Source organism: Podarcis filfolensis (assembly GCF_964270895.1).
Source record: "Podarcis filfolensis genome assembly, chromosome: 1".
NCBI classification, from domain to species: domain Eukaryota; kingdom Metazoa; phylum Chordata; class Lepidosauria; order Squamata; family Lacertidae; genus Podarcis; species Podarcis filfolensis.
The window spans coordinates 34,240,025-34,264,103 of NC_139604.1; the positions used below are offsets into that span (position 1 = coordinate 34,240,025).

At 42.5% G+C, this 24,079-nt stretch overlaps 1 protein-coding gene, 1 long non-coding RNA gene and 1 pseudogene across 3 annotated transcripts; all 3 read right to left on the reverse strand.

Annotated features, from left to right (window-relative positions):
- Window positions 1-441: 441 nt before the first annotated feature.
- TNFAIP6 (TNF alpha induced protein 6) lies at window positions 442-22,944 on the reverse strand. The gene is made up of 6 exons (XM_083579779.1): window positions 21,745-22,944; window positions 8,918-9,055; window positions 6,995-7,156; window positions 2,846-3,074; window positions 1,600-1,640; window positions 442-1,112 (listed from the first exon to the last, which is right to left on the reverse strand). The coding sequence occupies exons 1-6, from the start codon at window positions 21,836-21,838 to the stop codon at window positions 952-954; spliced, it is 825 nt and encodes a 274-aa protein (XP_083435905.1). The 5' UTR covers window positions 21,839-22,944; the 3' UTR covers window positions 442-951.
- Window positions 3,088-5,941, reverse strand: LOC310744623 (acyl-CoA-binding protein-like; annotated as a pseudogene). Its single transcript has 2 exons — window positions 5,936-5,941; window positions 3,088-5,007 (listed from the first exon to the last, which is right to left on the reverse strand). The product of its transcript is annotated as an acyl-CoA-binding protein-like (transcript).
- Window positions 9,187-18,917, reverse strand: LOC310746242. Its single transcript, XR_014540525.1, has 3 exons — window positions 14,989-18,917; window positions 10,851-13,858; window positions 9,187-10,242 (listed from the first exon to the last, which is right to left on the reverse strand). It is a non-coding gene; the product is annotated as an uncharacterized lncRNA (long non-coding RNA).
- Window positions 22,945-24,079: the final 1,135 nt, after the last annotated feature.

A 24,079-nucleotide genomic window follows, 5' to 3' on the forward strand; every position in this document is an offset into this window, starting at 1 on the left:
AAAGTCTGATTTGAGGAGGGTGCAGCAGAGAGTTCCATTGCACATGTGTAAATCCTTGCACTGATGGGACACATTAGTTTGATGCTGCCCTTATCTATTCTACCACTGAGCTATGACTTTTCAGGTTCCAGAAGACTGGTTTTTAATTATCTATTCTGAGGCCTTTGCTGAGCCCCATCCTTGACTTTCCTTTTGCTGGCCCGTTCACTGACATCACTGACAATTTAATCTGGTTTGATTGTTTCATCTTCCACATAATCTGTGAATATTAGTCTGTAGTCTGAGTTCAGTGGCATTCTACTGATTGTAAAGGAACTTGTAAACATGAAAATGGAGTCAGGATTCCATCATCATATTAATTAAGTAAATAAATTGTCTTAATTTTAAATTTAATTTGGAAACAGAGTGACCTCCCCCCCCCCAACAAAGGGAAAAACATGGTTCTTGAAGTTTGATAAATATATATTTAGAAATCTCAATAATACATCAAATGTAGTACAATGATTATAGGGTCTATGAGTAAATATTTCTTCATCTTTTTGGCTCAAGGAAATGATCACTGCTTACAATTCAAAGTGGCTATCACTGAGCAGCTGTGAAGCAGGAAGGGGACTTATTTGCACACAATTGCATGGCCCCTTGGAACTTTAGCTAAAAACTTGAAACAAAAACAACAGGCTTTTTAACCCATTTATGGTGACAGGTAGAGAAGCAGATAAAGTCAAGGGAGGAATCACATGATGGTGGGAGCATCAGTCCAAAGGGGTGTGTATCACTGAGGTTGTATGTATCACTGAAGATCAGCAAAAAAGAGAGATCACACTGGGAGGAGGTAACAGGAAATTATGGAGAATAGGATCCACTGGGAGGAACATCAAGTAGGTGCTTGGGGATAGGGGAATGTCTTTAATAAACATCCAAGGCAAATTCTTCTTTCATGTCAATGTTCTTTTATACAATGCCAAATCTTCCAGCTAAGTAATTTTTGTTGTCTTGGGTAGTTGTATTTTTCCCATCACTCTTTTTGGGTGTATCTAAAGCAATGTATTTAATCTGAAAGCCTCCTGCCGTTACTGAAGCATCGGACAAAAACTTCAGTGTCATTACATTACCTAGGACGAGAAACAGAGAAAGAGAAAAATTACTTCTATTGAGGAAACACCTACCCCCCAATAAAACTTCAAAGAATTTTTGAATTTCTCATTCTTTCTGCCAAAACACATGGTAGCATTTTTCTCTTAAGTGCACTCAGAAACACTTTCAAAGATAATAAATGCCACTCAGCATGTGAGTAGGACAGGAATGGGAAACCTGTTGTCTTTGTGATGTTGTTGGACTTCCAACTCCCATCAGTCCCAAAGGCCAGGGAAGATGGGATTTTTAGTCCAACATCTATTAGGCCACAGGTTCTCCATCCCTGCCCTAGGAAGTAATGCAGAGGTTTATAATACTTCAGCCATTCTGCATCTGTGAATTGGCCTTTGTGACGACCTCTCTGGATGGAACGTTCTGTTGTGCAGTACTTCTTAAGAGTCTGAGAAGTAACTGTTATTGTCTTAGTCCATGGTTGTGTGGAGGTGTGCATGTGTATAATATTACCTGTGCTGATTACATTTTCTGGAAGTTCGTCTCCACAATACCTGAAAAACATTACAGTTGATTTACTGGTTAAATATAGGCAAGCCAAAATTCAGTAACACACTTGCTGCAGTGGCTACCTAAGCCTTTGCCCGACCAATATCAGCTTGAACTTACACTGGGTGATCTATCGTGAAGGATGCCACCATTATGATGTGTAGAAGACATCAGGTAAGATAATCACATAGAAGTAACTCATATGCCACAACAATGGTAATTTGCAAAGTGGCTGAAGTCCTCAATTGATTTTGGATACTTCTCAACAGATTTGTCATGTTTGGCACAAATATGAACCTTTTCAGGGACTGGGATTTAACATGAAGGAACGAAAAGGCCAGTGGCCTATACACATAACACAAAACTTTGCTTCTTCTGAATGTATTAACCATGACGGTAATCTCCCCTTGCCATGCGCAATTCTGTTTGCATGGTTGATAGAAAACTGGTTATCTGAAATATCAACATTTTAGTAACTGAAGGCCAACTGATAGATGATTGCATGCTTTTAGACATGCAAATTGTGTCAGCTGGGAGGGCTGATAAGGAGATCGGGGCAAGCATGGTTTTAGACCTGTTTCCCCATGCTGTGGTCCTGGGGCAAATCACTCATCTGAATCTGGTATTATTTGTATTGAGAGGAAATCCCCCACTGATGGGAAGTCCAAGAACTTCACTTGAATGAGAGGCAAGAGTCCAGAAATGAGCTGAGCTGAGTTTTCTCTCTGCTCTAATATTTTGGAGGAATTGCAGAGTCGGGGAATGGGTGGGGATTGACTGGGAATTGCAACATACTTCCAATGAATGAGTTTGGAAGGATTCCTGGATTGGATCTAAAAGGGCGAGAAACCAAGGAGTGGGGGGAAGTTGGAAAAAGTGTGTGGTTATTAACACTTCTTAGTTCGCTGTTTGTGTAAATAAATGATGTTATTGTTCAGAACCTCTGAGACTGGGTGGGATAAACATATCCAAATAATAGATGTGTGTCGTATCTACATCGTATGTTTATAGCATGTGGCTTTCCCCCAGCAAAACCTGGGAAGTGTAGTTTACTTTTCAGAAAGCTACAACTCTAACAAATTATAATTACCAGGATGGGAAGCCATGTGGTTTAAATGAGCATAAAGTGGTAGTCTTTTTATTTCCTGGATGAAGTTTCCACGCCCCTGTATGGTGTAATATGTTAAGAAAGATGTGGAAATTGTTTTACCTGCCGACAAAACCATTTACGTCATCATAGCTGTCGTATATTTCTAAGTAATCAGCCATGCACGCTGTATCGTCTTCAAGATCAAAGTCGAGAAACTGAATTTGAATCCGTTGGCCGTATTTCACCCTTATATGCCAATAACAAGTTTGATCGTTTTCATATTCCTTTGGGTAGCCAGGGGTTTTAAAGATGTGCTTTGAATCTGTGAAGATTCCACCACAGGCTTTTCCTAGGAGAGAAATAAAACGAGGGAATTTGCCTTTTGAATTGGGCTGTCACAATGTCAGAGAAGACTTGCGGCGAGACACAGGTAACCAAAATTAATACTGGCACCTGCCATCACTGTAATGTGCCACATCCATATAATCATATTGTATTGTGTTTCTAGTAGTTAAAGGAGAATGCTCACCAGGGTACAAAAAGAAAGATATAAAGAGTACTGCTCTACTAGACTCGAAGCCAGCAGGGAGCCCCAACTTTGAGCTTTCATTTTTTTAAATGAAGAAAATAGTCTGTAGCCCCTTTAGAATGAAAGTTTAGTTGCAGAGTGGTTTATGACAACCCTACAGTGTTTCCCCACAGTATTAGACCCTCGTTGCAGGTTGGGTTGAAGCTGAAAGAGTAAGTCCTGGGAATTGTAGTTTGTGCTTTTTACATGTGTCTTGAATGTGCTTTAAATGCATCGAATGTAGGCTAAAACAATGCTGCAATATTAACCATTGCTTTTATCCCCACAGTGGAAGTTTGGCTATTGCCTCAAAGTTGAATAATATCACTTACAAAGTACGAAGATTCCCACCTCCCGAATGAAAGGAACAGACGTAAACCAGCCAAGGTCAACAACTTGGTTTGATAATGATGCTCACCACCCAAACAATACATTTGGAAAAGATCTAGCTTGCCTCTCAGAGGAGACAGCCAAACAGGAGGCACAGATAGGCTGACTAATCTGAATTCTAAGAATGAAGGTTGCCTCTCCCTCTTTTCCCTGACATGTTCAACATCTGTGAGGGTTCTCCTCCCCTGAGAGGTTACTCAGCTGCTTATTCACACAGCGTTTTGTTTTGACTTCACATTGATAACTGCAAAGTGTGGTTTCCCCCACCATTTCTCAGAGAGTGCTAGTCACCATTGCGCTTCATGTACTAAACACGTGAACCTGATTGCTGCAATGATGGCATTTACAAAATGGCAAAAGGAAAGAAAATGTTTCCTGCACCAGAAAACCATGCTGTTTTTGATGGTGAGCTATTATAGTATAAAATGCACTATGAAACATTCCAGCACTGTTAAAGGAAAAGCAATATAATTGGGTTTAAGACTGCATTTACTGTATTTATAGGCACATGAATGCATGTTCATTTAAAAAACAAACAATCATTTTGGAATCTTCTTCTGAGACTGCCAGGCAAGCATCTTCTACGTGTTCTCCAAACCCAAACAACTTAAATTCCAGCACACCGTCTCCAGTGGTATAATTCAGCAGACATAATTTGACCTTGTTACTCATAGGATTAAAAAAAATAAATAAAAGTAAGTAGCACAGAACAATAAAGCTTTGTCCTTGATACTGTTTTTCTTTTTGTCATCATTTCATTCTCAAGAAATGCTTTTCAGGGGTGAAGAAGAGCATGCAACAGATCTAGACTTTGCGCTTGTCCACATTTCCACTTGTCTTGTGCATAGAAAGCCCGAGTCTAGGTCTGAGCAGTTTCCCCCCTTGCCTCACTCCTTTTTTTCCCCTTCTGAATTTGATAGTGTTTATTATACAAACCGTTAGAAGTAAATTTACACAGCTGTTAATTATGGAAAGTGGCATCAAGTCTGGCACTGCCATACTGTGCAACACAGTTTAAGTTAGTAGAATAAGGCATTATTCCATTTAAAGGCATGCAGGAAGGGGTTTATGGCATTCCATATTTTTCCTCCAGCTCTTCCACTTTTTAAATATATGCTTTCATGGCATCTTCTTTGGACATTCCTTTCAAGGAATTCCAGGCATCCCACTTGGCCTTGCCTTTGAAATCAAGCATCCCAGGACAGTCTGTATTTACATCTCCAGCTGTGGCCTGCTTATAATGGCTGTAGATATCCAGCACTTCTTGATCTGTTGGTTGGGTCTTCAGCTTCTTGACTTCTTCTGCAGCTTTTGCAAACTCTGCCTATGCCATGGTTGCATAAGTGCGTAGTGACCCCCTCCTGATGCAACAAAAGGCTGAACTGTGCCCATTGCACTGTGTCTCTTGCCCAAGAGTCTCTCTGCCTTACTCCTTTCTCAGAGAAAACCTGCTTTTTAGGGCTAAATCGGAGCAAATGCGAATCCATTAAAAAAGAAGTTTGCTCTGACTGAGCACTAAAGAGCGGTTTCCCCAGTGGGACAAGAGGAAGTGTCAATAAGCCCCTCAGCAGAAGTACTCAGTCTCCGTTGATTCTAGAATGAAGTGCTGTGGGTACTCAGCCTGAGGCCGAATAACAGAAGCAATCACTGGAAAAGCAGAGAGTCCCTCAGGCCTGTTTGGGAGGCTAGCCAGAAAGCATTGGGCTTCCCTGAAAATCAAGCATAAGGCTATGTCAGTCGTTTTAGAGTTGACACCACTGCCTGCAGAAAACAAGGCCTTGGCAAGAGCAGAGAAGTAAGCCTGGACGTTGCTGGACTCTGGGACTGATGCTGCCTGGGGACTGCCTGCGCAAGCAGCTGTTTTCCTCATAATTCCTTTTCAAGAAGTAAATTTGGCAAATGAAGGGATGTTCACAAAGATTTCAGAGGTCTCCAGGATTCTGTCATCGATAGGAAACTGCACAAAGTCTGCCCTGAGCTTTTGGAAGGGAAAGGAGTGGTCAAAGCAGCAGATTAGTGATGCAGATTTAATTGGTACCTTGTACCTTGTTTTAACTTGTACCTTGTTTTAAATCCTACTTTATTTCTGTGCCAGCTGGGTGACTTTTAGTGAGCCATTGTTGGAGAACAATATCATCCCCAATATGGAGCTGCTGCTGAAATGTGTAGGGTCCTTGACCATGTGACATCACCACACTGTATATTTTCTATCCATTTCCCCCACAACATTGGTAGCTTCTAGCAAGACATACCATCATGATCTCTCATTAGGCGGGCAAGTGATTCAACAAGATACATGGGAAAACTCAACATGGAATGTCATTTTTGGCAGTAGATCCATGTTGTGGATCTTTTGTTCTTATTTATTTCCTACTTAATTACTGAAGTTTAATTCCTGAATAATATGATGTTCCATCCTTAGTGTGCAACCACTCAGAACTGTATGATTAGACACTCTGGCACAAAATCCCTATGCTAGCAGGTAGCTGGTCTTCAAGGTACTATCCACTGAACTTTTAATTTTGTTTAAAAGTTAGTTTTAATTTGATTTTAAATGTGATTTCAAATTGTATTTTAAACTAATCGTTTGATTTTGTGTTTTTAATGTATTATATTTGGTGTTAGCTGCCCTGAGCCTAGTCTCGGCCGGGGAGAGCGGGGTATAAATAAAATTGATGATGATGATGATGATGATGATTACTGGGAAAGTTGTTGCCCAGAAGTGTCCTTATCTTCAGTTAGCTTTATTTGCAAAATAAAAACAACAATTTGCCTCTTAGAATTTCAGGGAGGCTGAATTAAGAACTAGAAGGTATGTACTTCAATGAAAAGTTGGGTATTGAACAGATATTTCCATCCCTTTGTCCCTACAGACGAACCCCGGAGGAAAACGGAAATTTATCAACCACAGCCCTGAATATAAGAAGCTTAAATCCACAAATCTCTGGGCACTTGTTTTTCTGCTAATCAGAACATTTATGCTAACCAGAGGGGAAGGAAAACCCCGCTGACTTGGAAAGAAGCAGGTGATTTAGGGCGGCTCCCCACTCCATAAAATACCGCCAGCGGATTATGAAATAGGCGTTACATTGCTATGGAGTTCCTTGGATTATGTAATACGTAATGAGGCCCACTAGAAAGGAGCAATCAAGTACTGGCTCTGGAATTTCTCTTGAGAGTATTAAAAAGCACACAGATTTGCAATTGCATGCACACCAAAGCTTATTCCCAGAACAAACTTAGTTGGTCTCTAAGGTGCTACTGGACAATTATTATTTTGACTACAAAAATGTTGTTTGTTGCACACTCACCATTAGGGTTGAAGCAGTAAGCATCCCACTTCTCGCTCCTGTTGAGCCGAAAGCCGTAGTCCACAATCCCAGTCTTTCCAAAGCCACAGTTGCTTCCAGGTTTGACAATGGGATAGCCAACTCTTCCTTTCGCTAACCAGCCAGCCGCACACATATGAAACCCTGGGGGATGGAAGGACATGTCATGTACACCCAGTGCTGGCTTAAGATGGAAACACTGTACTTCAGATTAATGACCTTTTGTTCTTGTTGCCAAAAATGTAATTGACACACAGTTCGTTTAAATTTAATTAAGCCAAGCAAGTGAAACAATTTCCACCCTGGACACAGAAAATGCCACGTGTATGCTTCAATTATTTTATTTTATTAGAAAATGTGTCATCTTTTTTAACAATGGAAAGGGCTGTTTTCACTTTAAACTAATAAACAACAATTGGATGCAGATGCTTACTAGATCTTAGTCTTAGAACTGCTTTTTAAAAATGTCGGACTAGTGTAAGTCACTGAGTTACTGAAATTCGGGCATTCACTCCCTAAGGCAGTTACCTCTGTTGCATCTCTGTTGCCTGGCATTATCTTCAGGTACTCTCCAGGTTAATATCACTCATCACACTAGTGCAAATAGAAGCCCGTGGATGTAGAGATGTAGAGAAAAACAGCCTATTACCACCTTGCTTAAGACTACCTTAGTGCTGACAAGTCTGGGAGAGTTTCAGCTCTATGAAATAAGCATCTCAGCCTAAAATTGAGAGGTTGACATGTGCCAGGTGTGTCCTGAGATCTAGAAAATTGTACTACAACTTAGAATGATAACTTTCTAGGTGGAAGAGTTAGCAAAAGAGTCAGAAGTGTGTGATAGGACCATTTATCACACACTGTACTCATTTATCAAATGGTCTGGCAATTAATCATTTTGGTTGCTTGCTTTGTCGCCAGATTGCATCTTTCTAGGCCTCTTCACATGCTGTGTGGGGTTGTGCACATTTCATTTCATTGAAGCCATTTATATTAATTGATTCTTGAGCTCACACATCAGTTGTGTTAAATAGCAGCTCCAACAATTATCCCTTTTACTCCATTCCTGTACCCATTAACTTGGGAGCAAGTTCCATGGGACTCAATGGGGCTTATTTCAGAGTAGATATTGTATAGGATTGTGCTGCACATACCTTTCCCACTTAGATGTAAGTCCCATTGAATTAGCTATGACCTACAGCCAAGTAGCACATTGGGGATAGTGGGCAGCCTTGATATACAGTGGTACCTCAGGTTAAGAACTGAATTTGTTCTGGAGGTCCGTTCTTAACCTGAAACTGTTCTTAACCTGAAGCACCATTTTAGCTAATGGGGCCTCCTGCTGCTGCCGCGCCGCCACCACACGATTTCTGTTTTCATCCTGAAGCAAAGTTCTTAACCCAAGGTACTATTTCTGGGTTAGCGGAGTCTGTAACCTGAAGCGTATTTAACCCGAGGTACCACTGTAATGGAGATTAATAAAACCAAACTGATTTCAATCCATGTCCATAGGGTTCTTAAACTTTCATCCTCGGTGCTACTTGCATGTCAATTTCTGTAACAAATAGCATTGTTCGTACAGATGTGTTTTTAACAGAAAAGGAAACAGATGAGTGAACTGAAATTAGACTCAATCATTGAACAATCAACAGTGTGGACAGTTTGTGTGAACATCAAAGGACAAAACGCACTCTGGGCAGCTTTCACCCCATCTCTTGCCTTCTAGATGTTTTGGACTACAACTCCTATCAGCCACAGTCAGCACAGGAACGCCACAGTAGGAAGTTTCCTCACTAAAAGCCCAGTGGTTTTATGTAGTTCTTCTTCACCTTGGGGGACTTTGTGGCATGCAGGAGAATTCCTGCTGGACCGGACTGCCAAATGATCGCATATATTGCGTGCTCCTACCTATTTTCCTTGCAGCCTCCAGCTGCTGGTATGTGGCTAGATGTCCTCCTTCATACTGACACACTGCTTTTGCTTCTGCATATGTGAGCTGGTATTTTCCAGACCTTGCTTCTCTATGGTACACTCCTGCCGCTCGTTCTGTGAAGCCAAAGCAACAAACAGTGATCTTTTTCTTTTTAAAACAAAGGAAACAAAGTTTTGAGGAATCTAGCAGGTGTCCGGCTAGATTGTTTTTAAAACAAAGGAAACAAAGTTTTGAGGAATCTAGCAGGTGTTCACGGCTGCCGACAGTTTAGCCCAGGATGCTGGTCCTTGTAATGCGAACATGAGCAATCTATCAAATCTTCTCTGGGTGTCAGTGAGGGAATTCTGCCATTGCTCTTCTGACAGCAAGTAACATTAATTTTAGCGTCCACAGATGGCTTTAGAGCACATGAACATTATGTACAGAAACTAGCTTCAAGCCTGACATAGCTTTTAATCAAAGAGCCTTGGGGACTGTAGATTGAGAAGGGGCTAGGGATTCCTTAAAAATTTAATCCTCCGCAATATCACACACACACACACACACACACACACACACACACACACACATTTATGACTCCAAAAATTTGCTTGGGGGGAGCCAACAACAGTTAAATTGAATGCAAACAAGTCTCAAGCTAGTTTAAAATTGAAATTAGGCTGGCAACTAAATTCTCAAAGTTAAATGCTTTACTGCTGAGTTCCTGGATCTTTTGGGTCTTCCTCACTTATCCTACTGGTCATGCCTATGGCTGTCTACCTATTCATCCATGCTTAAGTTCCCAGTTCATCCTTTCCTCCCATGCCTGCCCTTTACTAAGATTTGGCCCTCTTGGTCACAATGTGTCCCTACTGTCCAAGTTTTATGCCCAGTCAGGTCCCACATGTGGTTCTTTGGCTGGTTCAGATGCAATGCCTAAACCAGGGATGGATAACCTGTGGTCCTTCAGGTGCTGTTGGATTCCAAATCCCACTAGCTTCGGCTAGCAAAAATAGAGGATTATGACAGCAGGAGTCCAACACGATCTGGAGGGCCACAGGTTCCTCATCCCTGGCCTAAACTGTGGTTTGGCATTATTTGAATGAGTCTTCAAGGAGCTTTAGGATAGAATGTTCCTTCCTCCACAGTGATTCCTTCCTCCCTTTTCTGATTTGAGGTAAACCATTCTTTGCCACACTGTTTAAACTGGGCAACTCTGGTTTGTACTTGTTCTGCAAAACAGGATCGGCCACGAGGTTTTGTTCATGATTTCTAACCAACAGGCCACATCACACCAATATTTATTTGTTATCTCTACCATCTACTTAAATTAAGATTAAATTAAATTAAATTAAATTACTTAAATTAAATTAAGAGACGCCTGCTTCTTGGGAGGAAAGCAATGACCAACCTAGACAGCATCTTAAAAAGTAGAGACATCACCTTGCCAACAAAGGTCTGTATAGTTAAAGCTATGGTTTTCCCAGTAGTGATTTATGGAAGTGAGAGCTGGACCATAAAGAAGGCTGATCGCCGAAGAATTGATGCTTTTGAATTATGGTGCTGGAGGAGACTCTTGAGAGTCCCATGGACTGCAAGAAGATCAAACCTCTCCATTCTGAAGGAAATCAGCCCTGAGTGCTCACTGGAAGCACAGATCCTGAAGCTGAGGCTCCAATACTTTGGCCACCTCATGAGAAGAGAAGACTCCCTGGAAAAGACCCTGATGTTGGGAAAGATGGAGGGCACAAGGAGAAGGGGACGGCAGAGGACGAGATGGTTGGATAGTGTCTTCGAAGCTACAAACATGAGTCTGAACAAACTGCGGGAGGCAGTGGAAGACAGAAGTGCCTGGCGTGCTCTGGTCCATGGGGTCACGAAGAGTCGGACACGACTAAACGACTAAACAACAACAAAACCATCTACTACTTCATCTCTGCCGCTTGCGGCGGTTGCAGGAACAAATTGTAAGATGCCAAAGTGCAAGTTCTACAGCTATTAGAGGAGATGGTTACAGAAAGACAAACTGGTAACAAAATTATGAATGCCTGGGCTAATCTGTTGAAAGAAATTCAAAACAGCCAGCTCGGAATGGCTTAAATACCCATAGATTTGGGATGATCAAACATCTGAATAATGGCGTACTTCTATGGAAGCTGGCTTGGAAAATTAATCAGAACTTGTTCCCAAATGAGGCATGCATAGGACTGTAGCCCAAGTAGAATAGGGATTTGGGACATTTGCAGCCAGCGTAATAATGAGAGTTTCACAACTTGAAACCAACATCTTTTTTAAAAAAATCTATTGGATGTTATTGTTGCATATAAAAATGTGTTGTCACAGAAAAAACAGGTAACAGAAGGGGGCTGAAAGGAAGGGAACTAAACAGCATCCAGCAACTTTGATTTAATGAAGGCCTTTAACACTGAATTGTCACTGTTGAGTAATTTTGCCAACACTGATTCACCCCACGAACACTGATTATAATATTAGTACAGGACAAGTCCCCTGCCAGACCCCCACAAAGACTGGATGATGTGGTATGAAAAACCTTTTTCTTTTCTTTTTTTTTGGCAGAAAGGTCAGGTTATTATATTCCCCCCATCTTCTTAAGTTCTTCCAACTTGGCTAACGACAACAAATTTCAGCAAATGTTTATTGCAACAAATATTCCTGAGCCAATGAATCTACGAAACTGGAAGTGGGGGATGTGATTTTTCCTGGCAGCGAGAATCATAAAGTCCATGTATTCAAAAAATGAACAGCCAGATTCCAGTACGCCCCATACCTCTCCTGTGCTTAAGGAAAATTCATTCGATTCAGTTATGTATGAATTGAAAACGTAAAGCGAGGGATAACAAAGTGCATTTGCAAATAGAAGGACCTTGGGGTTTTGTCACTTTTGCTGGCCAGCATTTTACTCATGGCAGCCAAGGACAGAGATTTCTCTACTTCTGCTGGATGAATAAGTTTGTGCCAAGTTTGTCCTACGTTGCACACACACACACACACACACACACACACGTGATGCTGTTTGCCACGCCCCTAACCTATTTCCCAGGGCACATGCCCCCTTTCACCCCCATCAGAGGGAGCTCCTGGGACAGCAACTGTCATCTTCCCCACAACAAAGGACCTGCAATAGCTGTCGTAGTTGGAGGAAGGAATCCCTGTTAATTAGCAACTACAGCTAGATGTATAGTTGTTGTTAAAGAGTTGTTATTTCACAAGAGAGACATTTGCCTGATGTCGTTTGGCTACCTACAGCAGTAAACCGCTGCGTGGTCCTCCCAGGAGACCAAATGTGCCTGGAAAGGCCCATCAGTGTCACGCTGCTCTCTTGGAACAGTGCAGGGAATGAAATAATCATTCAGCATAAATCACAGATAAACAAAACGAAGCAACAAGACAAGAGCCCCTGGTACACAACTGGTATAAAACACCCTGCGAGAATAGGAGATGGTAGAAAAGAAAGTCAGTTAACAAAAATAGTCACATGGCAAAGATCTGAATATACATCATGTAATCTAGTAGAAAAGCTTATTAAAAGCTCAGAAGTATTGCTAGGAAGGCATTGATAATTAGGGGGAAATGGTTGCTTTCCACATTTAATTTCTTTGGAGAAGTTCCTGGATGCAACACAGGGTAGTTTTATTAGTATGTTCTTGTGGGTATTGTTATAATAATATTTTATTGGTGTATCATTGTTCAAAAGTCAATAAGAGAATGTAGGTTTTTCAATCTTAAAACCAAACCAAACCAAAAATTATATATTTTAGAATGAACAAGCTGTTCCTGATAGTCTTCTTTGGGATTTTATTTGCAGTTGCTACAGAAACTACAGCAGTCAGTCTTTCTGACCTGCTCCTGTGGGTGGTCTAGATCTATTGAGAGTAATCAGAAACTTCCATCTCTCTTGCTCTCTTGTAAAAATCATTTTATTGGTATGGACAGGCTTTCAGCATCTGTACTCCACCTTCTCTCCTCAGTTTTTGAATTAAAAATCCACTGTATATACCAAAAATGGTTAAGCCATGTCCCTCCAGATGTTGTGGGACTCCAATTCCCACCGGCTCTACTGAAAGACCAGCAACTTTTTGTTCCTTGAAATCTTTCCATTCCAGATGGTCATTACAATAACTCTGTAACTGAGAAAGTGCCTGAGTTTGCTTTTCCTCTCATTCCCACCCATCTCCTTTCCTTTTGTGCCATGCTTTTTTAAATAATAAACTTGGGGGCAGGGGCTTTCTTATTATTAACATTTGTAAACTCCTTGAGGTGCTATTTTTAGTTGAAGAGTAGGATTAAGATGTTTTGAATAAATAAAAAGCCACAACCAGTGGTCACCCTTCCCATTTAAAGAGAACGAGGGTGGTGTTCAATGGTGAGTTTTGTCACTTCTTTTTCTAGAAAAATAGCACTGCCCTTGCTGTATATGATGGGGACTTTTTTTTTAACATAATTTTTATTAAATTTTATACTTTGTCACATACCAACGAAATCATAACATCACTTACATCTTTGCTCATCCTGAGCCTCGACTTCCCCCCTCCCACTCCTTGGCTTTCATAGGTATACCCTTTCGTCTTAGCATTCCTATCTCACCCGATTTACCTTCTTTTTATCCTTAAAGAAATTTACTTCCGTATTTGTAAACCAGTTCCACATATCAACATTACAAAATATTTTAAGTAAGACCTGCAAACGTTTTCAAATGTTTACAATGTTCTTTCATATATTGTATAAATTTACTCCAGTCCTTTTCAAACAGCTCGTCATGCTGGTTTCGGACCTTCCCTGTCAGCTTTGCCAGTTCTGCATATTCAATCTTTTTAGTATGCCATTCTTTCAAAGTTGGAAGTTCCTGCTGCTTCCATTTCTGTGCTAAAAGTGTCCTTGCAGCTGTAGTAGCATACAGTGGTACCTCTGGTTAAGAACTTAATTTGTTCTGGGGGGCCACTAGGTGGCGCATCGGAAGATGGCTGACAATAACATCTCTCCGACCCACACGAGGTAATTTGGAGGCTATGATGGGGGTAATTAGCCTCCTTAACCCCCCCAGGATTGGGGGGGCGGCCCTTTCCTGCTGTGCCCTATACCACCCCCGAATTTGTGGGGGTGGGGGCACTAGGCACAAAGCCCTCCTGTGGGATTCTGGCACTCCTGGACGCCATCCCTGATTCGCGCTGCTAGTTGCAAGCATCTTCAAAAGAAACAATTTGGACGAGATAAATTGCACATGCTTCAAGGAAAAAGGGGAGTAAAGACTGCTGACAGAAGAGATCTCTGATAACAAGACAAGAATAAAATATGAGAAGATACGTCAAGATACGGTATGACAAATGACTGAGGGGGGAGGGGAAAAAAACTTGCCTTCCTTTTTCTTATGTGATTTAACAAGAATCCCCTCCCCTAATGAGTCAGAAACTAAGGACTTAAGCTGTGGATTTAAGGCTGTGTGGAGATAAACTTTCGAACCAAAGCAATGTTTCAAGATGAAGCTGGAAAGCTAAGAGTTTTGGAATGACGCAGTTAAAAATGCCGTCGCCATTTTGGGAGGCATTGTTGGAGCTCTTGGGTCTGGGAGGAGAAAGAGAGAAATAGAGTTGTTTACATATCGTGGACCAACTTCTCGGTGGGACTTAAGAGCGACAAATGCCAAATTTATGATGGAAAGAGCGATGCTATCTACGAAGGAGATATATGGAAACCATCTGGACTTAGTGGAGGAACGGGAAATCCACACAGGATTATTATTTTGCTTATCGGCTTAAGGAGACTAACAGAAGAGATCATAAAGGAAAATAGAAATTATATGAACAAGATATGATGTGGAAACACCAAGATAAGACTGGATAGAATTATGAATTTTGTTTGGACTGATTGGGACTGATTTGGACATTAACGTAGTAATAAGAAGATGATCTGAATCCCCCTTTGGATCTTGAAGTATGGGTTCCCCCAACAAAATTTAAAAATTTGGCTTTGTAATTTGGAATTTATGTGATGTGATTTAATTTGATGTGATTGGCCAGTTAATAAAAATTATTTTTTTTAAAAAAAGAACTTAATTTGTTCTGGAGGTCCGTTCTTAATCTGATACGGAAGGGGGGGCATGTCTTCTTCACCTTCTTCTTCGCTACAATATATCCATTTATTTCTGAGTCCAATTGTCAATGTCAAAAGGGACTAAAATCTATAAAATTCATAGAAAATCAACGTGCCAATTTGCTCAATTTCTCTAGGACTCCATGACACCTCCCCTGTCCTCCATAATCCCTCAAGCAAGGTGTCAAGACCCTAATCCTATCAAATCACTCTGCCAAGCAAGCCTTCCCTCCGGGCAATGCCAGGTGGCAGACTATGCATACATGGACCATTGTCTTCTCATCACTGGTACTCAGGATGTGCTTATCTGCGCATATCTCCAGCTCTGCATATTCCCCCTCCCTCCTCCATATGTTAATCCTGTGTAACCCAACCTCTTCTTAATGTATTCATGATGTAATCTGTGTAACCCAACCTCTTCTTAATGTATTCATGATGTAACTGGGATGTATTTTGCACTGAATTCTGGGACATGGAGGGAAGTTTTAAAAGTTCATGTCACCCCTTTCTCGCTGTTCAATCTCGCCTTGAACCTGTTGCGCAATAAACTTGGATCTTCTGCAGCTTGCTCCTGTCTCCGGCTGAGCTCATTTTCCTCCGCAGGGACCCGCGGACTTAGTCCGACGAGCTGGGTGGCAGAGCAGCCTCGCACCCAGATTTTACCATAACAACCTGAAACTGTTCTTAACCTGAGGTACCACTTTAGCTAATGGGGCCTCCTGCTGCTGCTGTGCCACAGCCGCGTGATTTCTGAAGCAAAGTTCTTAACCCAAGGTACTATTTCTGAGTTAGCGGAGTCTGTAACCTGACGCGTCTGTAACCTGAAGCGTCTGTAACCCGAGGTACCACTGTATGTCTTTTAAAGGAATTTCTTCTCCTATTATACCTAGTAAAAATGCCTCTGGTTTTTTAATAAAAGTATTTTTTAAAGACCTTTTTCAGTTCATTATATATCATGTCCCAGAAGGCTTTAGTCTTAGTACAAGTCCATATGATGGGGACTTTGCATGCTGTGCTGATGCTCCATTTTTCTCTTCTTCCTCTGCCCTACTGAGTAATTGAGAAGACAATGAGTGTTATTTCCTTTCCTAGTAATGCACACAACAGTCTCTGCTTCTTTTCATCTCATTTCTCTAAATATTCTTGAGCCACACTTGACCCCTTTGAAAGCTGCCTGAGGACTCATAGGCCAGTTTCATTTCATGAGCATCCTTAGCTCATCAATATAGACCAGCTTCTATAACTACCCAGAGAGGTGCAGACATTGTAATGGCGGTGGACCCTTCATTGGAAGTCTTCAAGCAGAAGTTGTATGACCATCTGTCATGGATGCTTTAGCTGAGATTCTTGCTTGCCCTCTAGAATCCTTTCTATGATTTTTTGACTGTACCATGGAGTTGAGTTGCATGCATTTGCATTGGAGAAATGAGGGGATTAGTGCTGACACCAAAAAGCAGGAAATCCCCCAGCTGGATGCTATTACAATAGCTGTAAAAAGCTGTCCCCTCAAATGGCAGAGGGCTCAGGAAATAATTATCCCTGGGAGTCCTGGACGAAACTCTTCTCAAATGTTCCATGCAGATCGCAAGCCCATCTGTGCACTTAGAAATATTTATGCTTGCAGGAGGGAGGGCTGTGTAAACGAATTAAGGCTTGGACATTGAGTTTTTCCACAACAGAAATTTAAACCCTTATTCTATCAGGGGCACCAGAGGTGGGTAGCTCAGAAACACCACCATGGCCTCGCAGCTGGTGGGATAATATACAAAAACTGCTTGCAAAAATGTGTTTATTGGGAGAAATTCAAACTAAACTGAATTTCCATGTGGAAATGTGGAGAACGGAATTTAAGATGGGGGAAAAATGGGAATCTGAAAGACACAAAAACTGGCAGATTCAGTCATCCCAACTCAGGTCTCCCACATTTCCCCTATATCAAACCGTATCAGCAGTATCCCTTGCTTTCTATTCCACTATGTTATTGGATTAAGATGGTAGTTCCAAGGAGTATGGTATTTATTACTGCTGCTCAGCTCTGGAATAATCTGCTGGAGAAGTTATTGGTAAGAAATTGCACACAGGGCGTACAATATATAGTTTCTGTTCACTTTCAATTGATCCGTTTTTCAGTTAGGCTATTTTTTATTATTATTATTATTTACTTTCAATAGTGTTGATTTGCTATTTTGTTTTATTCCTGGGTCTTTGGTTTTACTTCTGCTTATCCACTTTGAGCCTTTGGAAAAAGTGAACTATAAACAACTGGAATGCATACATATACATACAGCCTGACAACCACCAGGACCCTGTGCTGCATGGCCTATTCCTTTTAGTGCCAACACACAGTGTTGTTATCAGAGCAGGACTTCAGGGCAGACATCCACTAGAATGATCAGGAGGATCCTCCCCTAAGCAGCAGGGCAGAGGGATCACACTTTGAAGTATGTGGAATATTTATTAATTTGTGTAACCAAAATGCATGTACTCCTTGATAGGAGAAAAACCTCTAAGTAGTTTGCAGAAAATATAAAATAAAACATTTTTAATTAAAAAAGTGAAAACCAGTATTTAAATCATTCAAAGCATAGTTAAAATCAACAGTAGCTAAAAAGTGATAAAATACATATAACTTCTGAACGTCTGGATAGGGTTGCCTGAACAATAACAAATATTAAGCAGTTGCCAAGAAGAATACAGGGAAGGCACCTGTCTGATGACTATAGACAGGGAGTTCAAAAGTGTAGGTGCTGCCATGCTAAATGATTGATTTATTGCAAATGTGGACAAGTCTCATGGGGCACTTGTAACAGTGCCCATTATGCAGATCAAAGTAGTCAAACGGGCACATACAAGGTAAGGCAATCTCACAAATAAACTGGTCCCAAGCTGTTAAGGCAGTGGTTTTCAACCAGTGTGCCATGGCATCCTGGGGTGCCTTGAATGATGGCCAGGGGTGCCGCAGGCAACTCTGGCCTCCGTCCCCGCCTCTAGCATCTCTGTCTCACCAAGGCTTGCACAGCTGTTTGTTGCAGCAGCCCCAGCAACAAGCTCCACAGGCGAATGGTGCTTCTGGGGCTGGCCAGGGAGTGCTAGTTACCTGAAGCTACCTGGTGGCCTCGGAGAAAGCAAGCAAGCAGGCAAGGGAGCCCAGCCAGCCAGTCCACCAGCCCTTGCTGTTGGGCATGGAAGGACAAGTGGGAGACCAGGCAGGTAGGCAGGCACTGCACTGGCCTTTCTTGTGCTTGCTGTGAACAAGGCCTGCCTGGGAGCCCAGTGCTGAAGGGGAGCCTTTCCGCCCTGCAGGCCCTGCAGTACCCACTGCTGCCACTGCTACCTCCCAAGGTAAGGTGCTGGCCTCACATTCACCTTTGGCCAGTTTCCATTGGGCCGCTACGGCTGGGCGCATCCTCTTCCCAAGCCCATGTGGGGCAGTGTGAGGACGTGCTTCTCTTTGGGGCAGGGGGAGGCAGCTCAGAGAACAGGGGCGGTGGCGGCAGCTGCCCAGAGGACTCCCAAGGAGAGGGGAGAGGAGATGAGGCTGAGGGAACACTCCAAAAGGGAGAGCGTTCGAAAAAGGGTGAGAGGCTGCCAGTGACATAACTGGGCTCCTGAGCCCCACAGGGGTGCTGCAGAAAGAATGCAGTTGGTCAAGGGAGCTATGGACTCAAAAAGGTTGAAAACCTCTGTGTCAAGGGATTTATATGCTCATAGTAACATATTGAACTTGGCCGGTGTTATGTACTGAAGTTCTCACCCTGGGCCAGCAGGGGGATACTGTAGATAGTTATGCAAATGAAGGATCGAAAGTGACGTTCAGTGATTGGATAGTTTGTATGCAAATGAAGGATCGAAAGTGACGTTCAGTGATTGGATAGTTTTAGAAAGTTAATACAGTAACGAGGTTCTGGAGCTCTATATAAGCAGGCTGACTGAGCTTTTCAGTCTAGAAGCAAATGGGACAACCAGTGCAGATCTCTGAGCAGCTTTAAACGTATGGTGTGGATGTCACCTCAGGAAAAAGAATGTGTTAACCCCAGCTAAAATACAGTGCAGTTTGACTTTAAAGAAAATGCTGATTTTTCACACAATGCAAGTGCTACCCTCAAGGAAGATGTTTGACTCTTGCAAGACAAAGAAATAGGAACTTTGCCTCCCTGCAGTGCCAAACCTAAGTGCAGCACAAAGTTTCATTGTGACCGTGGTTGACAGCATGGTAAAGCCCCACATGCTGTGTTCTCAATTAACACATCTCTTCTTCAGTGCCTGTAATTAAATAAAGCCGGAGACACCAATGCGGTACCCAACAGATGTTGTGGACCACAGCTCCCTGCATCCCACTGACCATTCCATCACGCAGGCTGAGGCTGATGGAAACTGTAAGCTAAAACATCTGGAGGGCGGCACCATGTTGGCCACCCTGAAATAAAGAGTAAACTGCAATGCGAATTCACAACCAGCATCGTGTGTAGTTAAGGCCTCTATATTGGTTTGTGCGCTGGGAATGTATTGTTTCACTCAAGTGTTTTATTGCGCCTTCCTCATCCCCCCACCACATTTACAATTCATGAGTAAGATACTCTGACATTCAGGATTTTTCTGCACTCCTCTGACTATATTTCCATCACATATTAGGTGAGGTGTGCTGACTTAAAAACACAGGGCACCTCTCGTGATCCATATTCTGAGCCCTTAAGACACCCTGGTCTATAGTCTGAGCTTTCCCCCTCTCCAAGTACTGACACAGGCACACAGGGAACTATCCTGCAAGTACTCTGTTCCTGCTAGTTCCCCCACAGTAGTGTGCACTGACGTTCAGCTTCCAACGCTGCATATTGATTTCGTTGGGGTTTCAGCATGTCTTTGTTTCTTTGCATACTAGCCAGTATCGTTAGGACCTAGGTATTACTCTACTAGTGGTTCTGAAAGGGCTAGCTGATTTTATGTTAAGCAGCCATACACTGTAAACAATCAAAAGTTGGTTAGGATAAAAGCAAATGTCACTTCCTGACATCCTGGAGAGCTGCCACCCATTAATGTAGGCAGGGGTTGGGGAACCTATGGCCCTTCTGTTTTCGTTGGGACTACAGATCCCATCATCCCTGGCCAGTGGGCATGGGAGTTGGAGTCCAACAATATTTGGAAGGCTACAGAGTCCTCATTCCTGGTGTACACAGTCCTGAGCTAGATGGAGAAGTGGTCTAGCAGGTAGGTCAAAGATAGCTTAAATATGATCTCTGCGCCTTAAGTCCATAATCCACCCACATGTCATGCATGTATTTCTGGGAAGTGGTTTCCAGCAAGTCCAAATGTGCTTCTTAGAACGGAATGGATTGCGTTCCACTGAAAAGCAAGTAGCGGAAAGGTTCAATGACCTGTTCTTTAACAAAACCCCCAAAGGGGAAAGAATGGATATGTCGTGGTCTTGGGCTGTAACACTTAGTGCTTTTTCTTGATGATAAGCTGCTTTGACCTGAGCTGGGCTGAGCGCCGCGCTGGCAACTTCTAAACATACCCAGGTCATGTACCTGAATGTGTTTTCCACCCCCTCGGACATCACATTTGAAGCACATGGTGTAATACTTGAACCAGCCTTGTAGTTTGACCTTCCTTCACCTTAGCCTGGGGGGTGGGTGGGCAGAGATTTCTTGTAGAACAGCTGTGTTTAAATGGACAAGACTGCCCGAGTTTAAATGACCTTTGTATGGCAGCCTTTGTTGTTTCATTTGTAAGTAATATCTTGACCACATAAGACTTTTTCTAGGGTTTCTATGTTAGCTGCCAGAGAATTTACCCAGCGGTGTGCTTCATGGCTAAGAATGCAGCCCTGAGGTCACTTTTGGGGCAGCATTTTATTTTGTGGCAAAAAGGATTTCTGCATTGCAGTGGGTTGGACTAGATGACCCTTGGGGGTCTCTGCAATTCTATTATTCTATGCCAGGATAAAGTGGAACTAGATGTTATAGAAGACACAGAGCTATTATTGACAACACTCCACCCCCCTTCTCAAGCTCTCTCCATCCCAATTCTCTATCCATTTCTGGTTCTGCCTAGAGAGACCATTACCAAGATACTGAACAGGCTCCATTCTTTATTTTCCTAAGTAAAATTCAGCTGTTCCGAAATAAGAGGGAAGGCAGGAGGATGCTAGAATAAGTAAGACATAAGAAGGTCAAAAGAGAGCAGGAAAAAAACAGGAGAACAAAAATGGGATACAGAGAATGGGGAAGTACAACTGCTCGGAAATGGTTTTTAAAACCACTTCTTTCACAATGTATATTTCCTAAAATATCTGTATATGAAGCATCAAGGAATTTCATATATGTACAAGGCAAAGGCTGATATGTATCTTGCACAGCTGTTTCTGTTTAGTTCTCTCTTGCTCTTGCTCTCTCTCACACACACATTCTCTAGAGGTTTAGCTTTCCATTCATCTCAAGCTTTCAGATAATATCATTCTCCCAGCTCATATTTCTAGGCATTCTTTTTCACAAATGAAATGTCTGCACCACTTTTTTTAAAAAAGTAAAATAAAGGACATTAAGCCAAAACAATGCAAATGAATTCTTGTTCGGCTGCAGCAAGATGCTGCCTTTAAATCAATGGGACTTGACAACTGAAGCAGTGATTTGGAAAATGTTGTGGGTATCCCTGAAGCCAAGGCTTTGCAAATGGAAACAAATGAACAAACAAAACGAATAAATGAAAAACCTCTTACCTAGCCAGATAGAGTTATGTAGAACTCCGTCCTTGAACCCCCAGCCAGCAGCTGTATCCCACAGCAAGGCAAAGAGAAAAATCAACACAATCATATCTTCTGTTAAGAGTATTTTGCAGTCACTGTTGAAGCGGGTCTGGAAAGACTCCTTCTAGCAGCTGCTGGCTTTCTAGTGGAACATCTGGCTGCCAGATCTTATATAGTGTTTTCATCTGTGAGGTCAGCAAGCCTGCTCCAATTGAACATGCTGTAGTATTGCTCACACATTAAAACTTCCCTGATTTTTTGTAAGTCTGACTCATTTTACGTTTCCCTTACGAGTCTCCAAAGTCTACAGCATCCAAGTAAAGGTTTAATTCCTCATTTGCCAAAGCAAACATATTATTTTCGAACAGTTAAACATCTCTTTTCTTTTTTTTTGGAACCTCCTTCTTTTGACACTGAAACGGCAATCTGCTTCACACAATTTTGCTCTTTTTAATGTATTTTTTTTACCTGTTAACTATCTTCTTTCCCTCCCATAACCATCGTCACTTATTTTGATACTCAGACAGCAAGCTGCTCTACACAATTCCGCCTTTGTAAAAGCATAACAACTGAATCCTTTGCAGGATAATTTGACTGTAGCTTCAGGCTGTCGCAGATATACTTTCATGGAGCGGAAAAGCTTCTAACCCTGACTGGAGAACCAGAGTGAAAACTTCGCCGCTCTGGCCCGCCATCCAGGTTCCTCGTGCTTGGTGCCCCCTGATAGGGAAGTTAAAACATCTGGCTTGATGGGCTTTCCACCACACAATACAGCTGGTCCGGGGTACTTAAAATGGCCAGCCGCTGGGACATGACTCCTCGCTGCACCTGGAATGGAAGGCATGCCGCAAGGGGCTGCAACTGTGCCCACCCTGACTGTAGGGTAAGTGGCCATTTTGGAATAACCAAGATGTAGGAATCTACACCTATTGCTTTCATTTTTAGACACTTTCAGTTCACTAATTTTAGGATAATAAATTCATTTTTTAACCCCACTAACTTTTAAGTTAGAAAGAGATACAAAGCACACAACGAATTGAGGGAGTTCCTCCATGGCTTTTGTGTTCCAACATGCCTCTTTTGTACTCAGAGTTTCTAACGTAAGGCACAGCTATAATATGGCATTGAGGAACCCACTCTTCCAACCAAAAGTTGACGATATTGGCTATGGAGACCCACTGTGGGCTTTATGCCTGCACATGGAAGGATTTCTCACAGGGCAGAAGCCTCTAAGTCTCTTGTCCTCAGCGCTCTCCAAAAGCCACACCCCTCACCTGGCCCACCCCTCTCACCAGCCCTGCTCTGTGCCCTCATTTGTGAGTGCCTTTCCCTAGATGGAATGTGTTTTGAACTGTGTTTTAATGCTTCTTGTATGTGTCTCAAGCAAGATGGAAAGCTTAAAAGCTCTTTTTAGGCCAAATATGTGTGGGGTTACCCAGCACAAAAGGAGCTTTTAAACTCTCCGGCTTGCTTGCCAGGCAAGGCCTGAGACAGCCCTAGAAGGCTCTGGGAGGCTCTTGTGAGATCTTGTGGGACCATCCACGTTCCCGCAGGTTCTTGTGTAAGCATCCCTAGCCTTCCAAAGCTGGCCTGCTGGGTGGGCCTTGCCTCCCAATCAAAGCAGAGACCTTAAAGGCTCCCATCATGCTAGGCAACTCAAGCAAAACCAGTGCAAAAAGAGCTTGTACTCTCTCCACTTTGCTTGCTAGTCAAGCACACCAGTTCAAGCACACCTGCTCAGCACACCAGTTCTGGGGTGCTGAGGAAGGTCTCTTCCCCAGCTCACCCACTAGTGATGGGGTGGCTCCAAGGGTTAGACTAAACATGGAACCCTTGGCTCCAAACCACTACATGAGATGTGGGATTACTGTATGTAACTACAGTGAAGAACACACATACAGCGCCTCTAGTTGTGGGGTGTAAAGTTCATCTTGCCTTCCCCCAGCCCTGCCCTCGTCCCATCTGAGTCATGGTATGACAGATGTCTACTGCTCCTCTCTTGTGGCTTCTGGGAGAGGTGCTGCCTCAGCAGCTGTTTTTGTGGTAGGTGGGTCTAGGGAAGGGAAGTGAACAGAAGTTGGCACAGAAACATCTCTTCTACCACCACCCTCCCCACCCTCTGAAATAGTCTTACAGATGTGAAGGTGGAGTCCGTTTCTTTGATTGCACAAGGGACTTCAGAAGACCATTTATGCAATATCCCTGGGAGAGTGTTAAGGCAATGTAGGAAAACAATTTAGAATGTAGTGACTTGGCCTAACTTGACATAACATGGTAACAAGAACAACAAAAACAAAGTAAATCAAAG